General features: G+C 39.0%; 1 protein-coding gene across 1 annotated transcript in view; it reads right to left on the bottom strand.

Annotated features, from left to right (window-relative positions):
- Positions 1-12,699, bottom strand: part of REXO5 (RNA exonuclease 5) — a 53,482-nt gene that overhangs the window by 38,219 nt on the left and 2,564 nt on the right. Inside the window, exons 4-11 of the mRNA XM_049904901.1 lie at positions 12,197-12,323; positions 9,619-9,715; positions 6,490-6,633; positions 4,243-4,331; positions 2,848-2,963; positions 1,640-1,778; positions 1,396-1,490; positions 126-228 (exon numbers count right to left, since the gene is read on the bottom strand). Of these exons, the coding sequence (XP_049760858.1) occupies positions 126-228; positions 1,396-1,490; positions 1,640-1,778; positions 2,848-2,963; positions 4,243-4,331; positions 6,490-6,633; positions 9,619-9,715; positions 12,197-12,323 (910 nt within the window). The remainder of the gene's footprint in view (positions 1-125; positions 229-1,395; positions 1,491-1,639; positions 1,779-2,847; positions 2,964-4,242; positions 4,332-6,489; positions 6,634-9,618; positions 9,716-12,196; positions 12,324-12,699) is intronic.

Raw genomic sequence — 12,699 nt, 5'->3', positions numbered from 1 at the left:
TAAATACATCCTCAGCTCAAATCACATTCCATTTTTTTAAAGAAAGATAACAAGAGACAGTGGTCTATAACTGTTCTAGTCCCATAATTTAAAAAAAGGCAAACATACTGGTCAAAGATACTAACCTTCTTTGGGCCATATTTAAGGAAATAGCAAGCCAATTCAAGGGATGTCCTCGCATCTTCTATGGCATCATGACCAATCCTGTTTGGACACTGTATGTCCTTCCTGGAAGGCAAAATAAAACAGACATGCCTGGGAGCATTTTTAAGATAGGTTCTTTTAACCATCTCAAATGTTCTGGGTACATGTAAAATTTCAGACTTGCATCGCAACAGTATAGATTCTCTTGTTCCTACTGAGTGCCAGGCTCTGAGAGAGGTGCTGGGGATGCAGAATGATCGAGAACGGCTTTGTCCACAAAAGGCTACTCAATAATACTCTGACCCACTCCTCAGCCAGCCCCTTGTCACACTGCTTAAATGTTGTAACCACTGTTTAAAGTTAACTTCCAGAAATCTTCTATTTGCATACAAGTGTCTATATGTACTTAAATCCTTTCCTGTTTGTTCTTTAAAAACCTTAATATACAAATATCTATGTTACTTATTGATGTATCTAATCTATATCATCTCGATATCTAAGCGTATAGATCTTGCTCTCCATCTCCACTTTATTTTCAGTATTATCTTAGAAAGGTTTCCACATTACCACATGCATATCCATTGTGTTCTTTTGAACAACAACAAAGTATTCCATAGTACCTGTTGCTGTCAAATTGATTCCGACTCATAACGACACTATAGGACACAGGAGAACTGCTCCATAGGATTTCCAAGGCTGTAATCTTTATAGAAGCAGACTACCTCATCTTTCTCCCGCAGAGGGGCTGGTGGATTCAGACTGCCAACCTCTGGTTAGCGGCCGAGAGCTTTAATCATTGCACCACCAGGGCTCCTTATGCAATAGCACAGATAACCATAATTTATTTAACCAATCCTATAGAATGTTTCCAGTTTTTCAGCTATTTTAAACTATGCTATAAGGAACATCTTTGTATATTCATCTGCGTGTGTTTGTACACAATAGGATATATTCAATATAGGCGTGTTATGTTTTGAAACGTTTGGTTAACTTTTCTGTCCTTCCCTGCCTGTTCTATCCAATAACCCTTGGCTGTGAATACAAACCCCTTTCTCTACTCCCATAATTGCTTCATCCCTGAGTCATACTTCTCTCTGGAGCTAGGTTTCCAGGATTTTTAAGAAATGAAAGGAATAATGTTTCCAAACTAACAGGGAGAACAGAGATCCTGAATTTTGCAATATGCATTAGATACTATATGCTAAGGTATGTGCAATTTGTCAGGACAATATAGTATGCAAATAAACCTACCCCAAAATAGCTTTGGCTAAGAACTTTAGCTTAAATCTTCTGCCCTGCTCTCTGACATAAAGCAATGATGTATCAATAACATATGGATGTATCATCTGAGGAGGAAAGAGAACAGAATAAGTAACATCCTATGCTAAAGGAAAAAGCAAGTGGGCTAGGGAATGGAGCCCAAGGCTTTAGCTTTGAGATAATCGGAGCAGATGTTTACACTAGAAAAAAACTAAGTCCTAAATCAGATACTCACTTTCAGTGCCCTGAGATCCAAGTCTAAAGAGTGGCCCACTAACACAGCATCAGGAGGAAGCAATGCTTTTAATTGTCTCTGTACATCCTTGAGTTTGGTCGTCACTGGGTTAAGAACCGTCTTTGTGATTCCCGAGAAGCTTTCAATAAAAAAAAGAGAAATGGACAGGGTATTAGCGTATTTTCCTCCTCGGAAGTCATTTCAAAAAGAATATTAAAAATTTTTTAAATTCATATATGCTTATAGTAGAAAAGGTTAAAATACAAAAAAGCAAAAAGGGATTTAAAATTACCCATAATCCTACCAAACAGGGATGGATCATCACTTCGTTCATTTTAGTAAATATTCTTCCATATTTTATATATACATATATTTTATTTTCATAAAAATACAATCGTAATACATACGCTGCTTTATAACATGATTTTGTCATTTGCAATATATCATGAGCAAGTTTTCACATCAATAAACCTACTTTGGCACATCCTTTTAAACAGTTATAGAGTATCCCGATTCCCTACTTTCAGACGTTTATGTTCTCATATTTTTATAATACTGTGACAGACATGCTTATATATACATCTCTGCCACACATGACTGTTCCCTAAGAACACTGCCTAATTATTGAGACTATCATGCTACTATCACTATCACGGCCTCTGTGTCTAAGTAAGCATGAGTCTACAGGTGCAATGCTTCACTGGCTTTTTCTGTGCCTAAAATGAATCAGTGAGGTCTGTACATTCTGAAATTACGTACAAATCTTTGGAAAGATAGACGGACTAAGGTTTTGAGCCCCAGATTTCTGTTATGGGAGAACTTAGTTTTGTTTTGTCTTGGGGGGAGTCAAAGCAGATTAACCTCTTTAGGTGTGACTGCCAAATGATTTGCAGATTTTGAAATGAAGGCTTACCAGAAAACAAAGCTCCAGCTGTTTGGCAGTTACTAGATAATGGTCACAATTAGGAAATTCTATGCCAAGAAAGATAATATCCTAGCTTAAGGTTGTAAGATAAGAAAGCAAGAAGGGAAACAGGATAATACACTGACATTGTGCAATTTCAGTATTAAAACTTTCTGCTTTGTTGATAATATGTAGTTAAGTAGACAAAACTTAATTATATAGAAGCTATGAGCTACTCCTGCTAAGTCTCATTCCACTCTAGTCTGACAGCTCTAGGAAAAAATGGAGGTAAGGTGACGAATACCTGGTGAGGTAGTCAAGAATCTTGTTGTCAGGTTTCACAAGTTCATCCATAACACAGCAGCCTCCTTCAGCAACCAGTGAGATGCGTGTTAGTTCTCTCCCTTTGGGTGTGAGGCACTGAAATACCAAAATGTAGCCAGGCTACTGACCTGTGGAAGCTTCCGCTTCCTCTCATTCTTCAGACTACATCCACTGCCATCTGCCCTAAGCTCCTGGGGTCCCTGCAGCAATGGCACAGCCTTTAGCTGACTAAATATCCATTGTGAATGAAATTAAAGCTAAGCAGGCTGGTGAATGTTACACTTACGGGAATTCTCTGGGAAGTATATGCTGAAGGAAGATAAATGGAAATAATAGCATTTTGAATAGTATCTACCACTTATTGAGTGTGTACCACATCCCCAGTATTATGTTAAGTACCCCTAATATAACATTTATTAAGCAGTCTATTTTTATCTAATACTGTCCTAAGTACTTTACATATGACACTTCATAATAACCCTATGAGGTAGTCTCTACTATCCCCACTTCACAAAGAGGGAAGCTGAGGAAACTTATGCAATAAGTTAGGAAATCTGTGTAAGGTTATGTAGCCACTAACAAGCAAAGCCAGGATAAACTCATTGCTGTCGAACTCATTCCGACTCATAGCAACTCTGCAGGACAGAGAAGAACTGCCCCGTAGGGTTTCCAAGGCTGTGTTCTTTACAGGAACAGATTGCCACATCCTTCTCCCATGGAGCAGCTGGTAGGTTTGAACTGCCAACCTTTCTGCTAGCAACAAGCACTTAACCACTGTGCCACAAGGGCTCCTAAAGCCAGGATACAACACCTGGTATGGCAGACTCCAAAAACTTCAGCTCTTGGCCACCACTCTGATGAATTGAGAAACTGTTTCCTGAATACTACGTGAGAGGGGATGCACTGTCTTTGAAAGGAGACTTACTAGAATTAGAGTAAAACGCAAGAGGGGTATAAGCAGGGAAATCCCACTTCTGATCTTTAATGTGTAAAAACAAAGCCAAGGCAATAGTAACTGAGGCAAAATCTCTAAGGCAACAACACTAACAACAACAAAACATTTGTCCAAAAGACAGAGGAGTATGCGTGTCCAAAAGTTAGAGATGCAAACTTCTAGTAATGTGCAAAGACTTGATTAAACACATCAACTACTTAGAAAACTTGTATATATTTATTCTTCATCCTGGAGCACAGATCCAAGTTTTCTAAAATACGAGGAAAAGGGTACACTTTCAGCAATTTAAACTGAATATTGGAACTGAATGCACTGGTTCATTGGCACATTAGACTCAAGGAATCATCTTTCACTTGACCCAGGTGATCTTCTAACTAGAGTTTGAAACACTCCAGGTGGAAAAACAAAAGTAGTACTTACCATTTCACAGTCAATTCCAAAGAGAGGGCTGTTGTCCGTTACTGTACCACTACATTTGGTAGGTACAAAGTTTTCACAGTCAGAAAAACCTGGGAGAAAAATGAATAAATTTTTTGCCTTTGGAACTACAGCCGGCAAACATTACTCTTGGATTCATCCAGGCAAAGCTGAAATACCACATTGGCTAGGCACCTTCTCTATATTTGACATAGATTTAAATGTAAAGATTAAATAAGAGACAACATCTGTCCCCAAGTTTTTCTCCATTCACTCATTTGTTTAGGCTGCGATTAGGGGGGAACCCTGGAACTTGAACATCCTGGCAGTAACCAAGTAACAAATTTTCCTCCTTATGAGAAAAGAGATTATAACTAAACTTGTGTCTAAATCCAAAGTCCCTGGACTCTCCATGTAGGCACTAAGTGAAGACAAATAAAGTATGCAAATGACTACATGTGACATTTCTCTTTCCTAAATAAAGCAGAATGAGGTTTCACCCCAGTGGACATCTACAAGGATTTCATGTAGGCAGGAAGTTTAAGCAACATTCACCACATTCCCGACCCACCTCACATGGAGACTTCCCTCCATTTTCTGGGATTAAAAAAAAAAAACTTCCCTAACAGACTCAGCTATAGGCTTAGGGTAACCCCTCTGTTGTGTACCCTAAATCACTATCCAGGCACATCCAGCTCAGGGGCCCAAAAGCATTTGAAGCATTGAAGATTCCCATTTTCAAACAGAGGCAAAGCAGCAAAGCTTAACTTTTTGACCCAGTAATTCCACTCTCAGGTATCTACCGAAGAGAAATGAAAACACATGCCCACACAAAAATGTGTATATGAATGTTCACAGGAGCAATACTCATATTAGCCAAAAAGTGGAAACAATCCAAATGTCCATCAACTGAAGCATGGATAAACAAAATGTGGTATAGCCACACATGGAATATCATTCAGCAATGAAAATAAATGAAATACTGATATAAGATACAGCATGGATGAAACATGAAAACAAGCACAATGAAAGAAACCAGTGATAACAGATCACAGCCTGGGGCTGTGCAAGTTAGGGAGAAATGGGGACTGACAACTAATGGTATGGGATTTCTTCTGGGGTGATGAAAAGCATACTAAAATTTACAGTGGTGATGCTGCACAACACTGTGAACATTCTAAAAACTACTGAATTGTACACTTTAAATAGGTGAATTATAAAACCAAAAAAACCAAACCCATTGCTGTCAAGTGGATTCTGACTCATAGCAACCCTACAGGACAGAGTACAACTGCCCCCACAAGGTTTCCAAAGCTGTAAAATCTTCACAGAAGCAGACTGCCACATCTTTCTCCTGCCAGAGCAGCTGGTAGGTTCAAATCATTGACCTTTCAGTTAGCAGCCAAGCACTTAACTACTGCACCACCAGGACTCTTTGGGTGAATTATATGGTCTACTAATTATATCTCGATAAAGCAGTTTTAAAAAAAGAAATTTAATATCACTACTATAAATGGAAAACCTGTATTACTAGCTATAAATAGGAAGCAATAAAAAAAAATGAAATCAAAGCATTGCAGATAAATAATTTTTTTTTTAGTATAAGTACATCCCATGTAACTTTTTTTTTTTTTTATGCTAAGGAATTACTCATTGTTTATCCAAAACTCTAATTTAACTGGTGTCCTGTATTACATCTGGCAACCCTACATGGTGGGGACCATGTCTCCCACACTGAACAAGTGCCCTAGCCTCCATTGCTAGCCATGGACCTGAGGCTTCCCGGCACCTAAAAAGAAAAAAAAAAAATCAAAGTAATTTTATTAAATTCTTCTATATAACTGATCAAGACTCTGAGTCCAGACCTGCTTTATTTGCTTTAAAAAACAATGGGGGTGGTATGGGAGGAGGATTAGAAATATTGGAGAGGTGTTAAAGTGTTAACAATACATTGACTTCTGTTTGCTATACTGAGAAGGGAATGAAAGAAAGCCTAAAAAGGAATATTTCAATACTTTTTAATTTCATGTTCATACATTACCTGAAATCATTGCTTTACCAATCATGGTATACATCCAACACTGTGGGAAACATGGTACTTTAAACATTCTCCTCATTAATAGAAGATGGAATAAGTAAGAATAAGCCACTTGGAAAGCAGTCAGAAAAATGAACTTTCAGCAGTAATATTTTGAAATGAACTGCTAAATATTCTTACAGTTACCAAGATCAGATTACATCTCAACAAACCTTGTAATGGAAAGTGAAATGTTTTCATTTCCTCCTTTGTCAGAAGGCATCTGGTCAAGCCCACTCTCTTAAAGCCAAACTTCTGAATGATGGGGTCATTCTGCAGGTTGAAGGTGGCTTTTACATTAGCAGAAGATGAAGACCCTAAAACAAGAAGGACAATTTAAATGTATGTTCGAATGTGTGTTTAAGAAACCTCAGAGGACATGTTTCTTAACATTATGTAGGCAAAACACAGTGCAAATCCAAAGACGTATAAGACCCAGCCTCATTTTTAAGGAGTTTGCAATCTAATACGGTTAGAAGACCACAAAGAGAGAATAAGTCCCAAATGGGTTATAACAAGAAAGGCTATAAAAGGGAAGGAGGAAGACTACACTTTTGGCTTGGGTGGCCAGAGATGTTTCAAGAGAAAAAGATCAGCAGAGTCTTGAAGAAAAGATAGAATTCAGATAGTTGGTGTATCAGACCTGTCCATTATAGTGCTTGTCACTCCCAACAGCTCATTCTAGCTAAATCTTCTCTATCCCCAGCCACCTACTCGTGCAGCACCAGCCTGTTAAGCAGGGGTGGGGACCTGGGTCAAGAGGGACCCATCTATAGACTGACTAGTGACTTGCTATTACTTGTCAAGATATGCTCAGACGGGACAATGGTAATTAGCTAAACTGACCAGACTATCTGCTTGAGAATCTAAACTAGAAAGTAAGAGAACTGACCAGTCAGAAGAGGAAAACAGAAAAGATGCCATGAGAGGAAGGAACAGCTCTTCCCTAGAGGCACTTAGGCTCCTGATGGCTTTCTGGTTCACATACATCCGTCAAAATAATCCCCCCTTGCTTAAGACAGCTTGAACAAGTAGCTGGTTCTTGCAACCAAAAGAGCCAAAGTATCATAAGTAGAAAAGGTAAGGCAGAAATGTACAATGCAGACTTGGTATGGAAATGAGCTGACTGATGAGAGAGAAAAAAAGGTCTGTGTAGGAGAGCAGTATAGGAAACAAGGTTGAGAGAGTGAATTGCAGACCATTATGTATGCCAGGCTTAAGAATTTGGACTTTAGTCTACCATTCAATATATAAGGGGGAGCAACTGAAAGCTCATTAAGAAGGAAAGTGACATAATCAAAACAGTATCTTAAGAAAGATCGACCCCAAAGATATGTGGAAATTAGAGTAGAGAGACGAGGAGGTTTTGTAGTAATCCAGGCAAAAAATTATTCAGGTCTGGATTAGGATGGTGGTAGGGATGGAGGAAAAGGGATATATCAAAAACATTACCCAAGAAAAACTGGTAGAGCGTGGTGACAGAATAATAAATTTACTGATGCTTATTGTATGCCTGGCATTGTTCTAGCCACTGGAGACTATCCAGCGAACAACACGGACAAAACTCCCTATGGACCTTGAATTCTAATTGGGAAGATGGACAACAATTAAATATATAACACATCAGGTAGGGATAGGGGCTATAAAGAGAAGGAAAGGAGGGAAAGGAAGATAGGGAGTGCTGGGGCAGAAAAAGGGTTGCCGTCATATATTTTATATAGGGTGATCAGGAAAGGTTCATAGGAGCAAAGGGAATGTGCCCTGCAGACTGGTATGGGAAAACAAACAAACAAAGTAATTCTAAAATTCAAGATTGGTGTCTTAGAGAAAAATGGTACTAACAGAAGAGAGATTTGAAGAAGGGGGCCTGTTATTTAGGGATGAGAAAAATGCTTTTAGCCATGTTATGATTGAAATGGCAGTGGAATATCCAAGTAGCTAAGTCCAACAAGCTTGGAATCTGGGACATCGAACCTAAAGATTAAGATATGGGAGTCACCCATAGAAGAATGATAGGTAAACTTGGAAGAACAGATGAATACTCCAAAGGAAAAACTGAACTGAAGATCAGAGTGCAGTGGACTATGCCTTCAGAACGTTAATGTTTAGGATAGGAAGATGAAGTGAAATCCTAAAGAAGTTGCTATAACCTCTCCGGCACCTCATTGCCTACAGGATAAAATCCAAAGGCCCTAGCGTGGCATTCAAATACTACAGGACGTGGCCTTAACCTGCCTCTCCAGCCTCATCTCGTACCACTACATCTTCTCCAGTTCCCCACCACCTCCTATCATTCCCATTACTCTATATTCTTTAGCCATATCAAATTTCTCTTTTCTGATTATACCTTTTCTTTCACAATTCTGTGCCTTTACATGAGCCTAGAATCTCGTAACTACTCCGTAATTTGTTCAAAGATGTTTAAAATACAGTGAAAATCAAATCAAATACATCTGCAGGTCAGATATGGGCATCTATTGCAAAGAGGGGAGAATAACGGAAAGGCAGGAAGTTAGAAACGAAATGCTGCTGAGACAGGACACAGATAATAGGAAGCATAGTTCTGGAAGAGACTGGAAGAAATCACTGGTTATTCCTCACTACTATTTTCATGTCCCCTCAGAAAATTAGCTTTTTTACGTGCTGTTCAATTATTTATTTCTGAACACAAAAAAACCATCAATGAACAATACTTATCCTTACTATGTGTAATGAACTCTGATAAGTTCTTTTCCATGAGTCGCCCTCCCCCCCAAAAAAGGTTAATGATAACTTGTTAATGGGACACAACCCACAGTTTGAAACACACTGCTACCGTGGCCATTTGCCTTTTAGCTGGCCAGCATCTAAATCCCCTGCCTGTTCCTCATTATGAGCAGTATTAGTGGGCATGCATATTAGCCAAAGGTGAGATCTTTTTCATACTCCCAGCAGTCAAGTTATGGGCACTTAACCCATTCTTCCCATGAGGTTTTGAACCCTGAAGGAGATATACAAAGACCCAACGACCATTTAGAAATTATTCACAGTAATTCCTAAGAGTCTAGCATCAGTGATATCTAGGGGTAGCCTTAACTATCTAACTTAACCAGATGGTTTCCGAGGCATGAACCCTGGGTTGGTTTCTGCTGTCTAACCTCCTTTGGTACCTTCCCATTTTGCCCTTAAAAACACTTCCTGCTTCAGTTAATTAGATTTGAGTTTTGTTGTTTATAACAATAAACTTGACTGAAAAACCTACTTACAAGCGTAACCCTAGTCTCTTTTATAATGAGCACATCATCAACCAGTCACAGCCATACCTTCCATTGTCCTGGGAAGATGCCCATTTATTTGTTTCTTTTGCAGTCCAATGATATCAGCTAGAAAATTAGATGATGGAGGAGGCAAGCGGAATTTCTGAAAATACGCAACAGATTTTTAATAATTTTTATTGTGCTTTAAGTGAAAGTTTACAAATCAAGTCAGTCTCTCACATATAAACTTATATACACCTTACTACATCTTCCCATTTACTCTCCCCCTAATGATTCTGCCCACTCCCTCTATCCAGTCTCTCCTTTCGTGACCATTTTGCCAGTTTCCAACCCCCTCTACCCTCCCATCTCCCCTCCAGACAGGAGATGCCAACATAGTCTCAAGTGTCCACCTGATGCAAGTATCTCACTCCTCATCAGCATCTCTCTCCAGCCCATTGTCCAGTCCAATCCTTGTCTGACGAGTTGGCTTCGGGAATGATTCCTGTCCTGGGCCAACAGAAGGTTTGGGGATCATGACCGCCGGGGCCCTTCTAGTCTCAGTCAGACCATTTAGTCTGGTCTTTTTATGAGAATTTGGGGTCTGCATCCCACTGTTCTCCTGCTCCCTCAGGGGTTCTCTGTTGTGTTCCCTGTCAGGGCAGTCATCGGTTGTAGCCAGGTACCATCTAGTTCTTCTGGTCTCAGGATGTAGTCTCTAGTTCATGTAGCCCTTTCTGTCTCTTGAGCTCATAATTACCTTGTGACCTTGGTGTTCTTCATTCTCCTTTGATCCAGGTGGGCTGAGACCAATTGATGCATCTTAGATGGCCACTTGCCAGCGTTTAAGACCCCAGACACTACACTTCAAAGTAGGATGCAGAATGTTTTCTTAATAGATTTTATTTTGCCAATTGACTTAGATGTCCCCTGAAGCCATAGTCCCCAAACCCCTGCCCCTGCTTTGCTGACCTTCGAAGCATTCAGTTTATTCAGGAAACCTCTGCTTTTGGTTTAGTCCAGTTGTGCTGACCTGCCCTGTATTGAGTGTTGTCCGTCCCTTCACCTAAGGTAGTTCTTATTTACTATCTTATTTACTATCTAATCAGTAAATAACCCTCTCCCAACCTCCCTCCCTCCCGGCTCATAACCACAAAAGAATGTGTTCTTCTCAGTTTAAACTATTTCTCAAGATCTTATAATAGTGGTCTTATACAATATTTGTCCTTTTGCAACTGACTAATTTCACTCAGCATAATGTCTTCCAGGTTCCTCCATGTTATAAAATGTTTCACAGATTCATCACTGTTCTTTATCGATGCCTAGTATTCCATTGTGTGAATAAACCATAATTTATTTATCCATTCATCTGTTGATGGACACCTTTGTTGCTTCCATCTTTTTGCTATTATAAACAGTGCAGCCATAAACATGGGTGTGCATATATCTGTTCATGTAAAGGCTCTTATTTCTCTAGGATATATTCTGAGGAGTGGGACTGCTGGGTCATATGGTAGTTCTATTTCTAGCTTTTTAAGGAAACGCCAAATCAATTTCCAAAGTGGTTGTACCATTTTATATTCCCACCAGAGTGTTCCAATCTCTCCATATCCTCTCCAACATTCATTATTTTGTGTTTTTTGGATTAATGCCAGCCTTGTTGGAGTGAGATGGAATCTCATTGTAATTTTAATCTGCATTTCTCTAATGCCTAATGATCGAGAGCATTTCCTCATGTATCACAGCAGATTTTTTTTATAAAAATGCTTGAAAGCAGTTAAAACATTGTCAAAAGTTGGAACTTTATTGTCAGCTCAGTGCTATGAAAGGTTTGGACCTTAATTGCTCGCTCTGTAAAATGAGAACTGTTCTGTTAATGTGGAAAGGCGACATTTACAGTACCTCCAGAAATGTCCTCTGCTTCTTTGGCTACACATTGTGAACAAAGACACACATTACAGAAATGTGCAATTTAGACAAGGAAAGTCCCTTATATATTTGAAAGCACTTCCACATCTATTATTTCATTACACCCAATGCCAGGTATTTAGGACAAATGACAGAGATTGAGCGCTCCAGCTTCTGGCTCATCTGGGCTTAAATTCCAGTTCCACCACTTACTAACTGTAATTGGGCAAGTTATTCAGTTTCTTTTTTTGTAAAATGGGAATTAAAAAAGTATCTATCCCTTCTGAACTGTCAAGAATTAAAAACGATGCATGCAGCATGATTAATATAATACCTAGCATATAGGAAAGTAGTCTATAAATACACTTAAAAAAAAAAATCAGATCCTGTTTTAAGTGTCTAGTCTTGTGACTTTTTTCAAGAGAAGCAGAAAAATACAGGTTTTATTTAAGTTTTACCATTTTTCAAAACAGCACAGCCCCAATAACACAGGACAGTATCAACCTGGAAACTACCGATTACAATCTGGCAATAAATGTTTTGCCCAGACTAACAAAGAAATCAGAGACAAAGCTAATCTTAACATAAAATTTCTGAATCTTCATCCTTTTTGTTTTCTACAACACCTATTGCTTGCCTAGTCAGGTTGCCAAGGAGCACACAGTCTGAGACACGTGCACTAGTGTCAAGGGGGGAGGACCTGACTCAGCTCTAATACAAGGTTTTCTTAACTTACGTGTCTGAATGACCTTCGGAGAAATCCAAATTCCAAATAGAACCTGTAAAAGTGCAGCTGACTCATTCCTTGCAGAACAAAAACCACCACGTTGTTCAGGTGGTTTTGGTGAAAAAGCTGGCACCAACTGTTGAAAAATCAAACCAACACAACTAAGAGTAACATTCTCAAGCCAGTTACATAAATACAGAAGGGGAGTGTGAAAAAAAGCAGTGAGCAACAGCTAATGGCATTTACCATCACTGACTGACTGCTATTACTAAACAGAAGTCAAATAAAGAGCTCTCGAGCTAAATTACTATTACATTTGAATCAAGTAACATACCAAATAAAATGCATTGCTTTCATTATCCTATTAAGGCTTGTTTTAAATGAGAACTAAACTCACAAAGACACACATCCCCAAGATCCCAATCTGTTCTGCAGCCCTTCCTAAGCTGGGTAATCCCACGGCTGGCTTTAAGAAAGCCAATTTTAGATAAATTGACAAGACCAATGGCCAC

The sequence above is a fragment of the Elephas maximus genome, chromosome 12 (genome assembly GCF_024166365.1).
Source record: "Elephas maximus indicus isolate mEleMax1 chromosome 12, mEleMax1 primary haplotype, whole genome shotgun sequence".
NCBI classification, from domain to species: Eukaryota; Metazoa; Chordata; class Mammalia; order Proboscidea; family Elephantidae; genus Elephas; species Elephas maximus.
The sequence above is the reverse complement of the archived record's forward strand: the minus strand, read 5'-3'. Positions and strand labels throughout refer to the sequence as shown.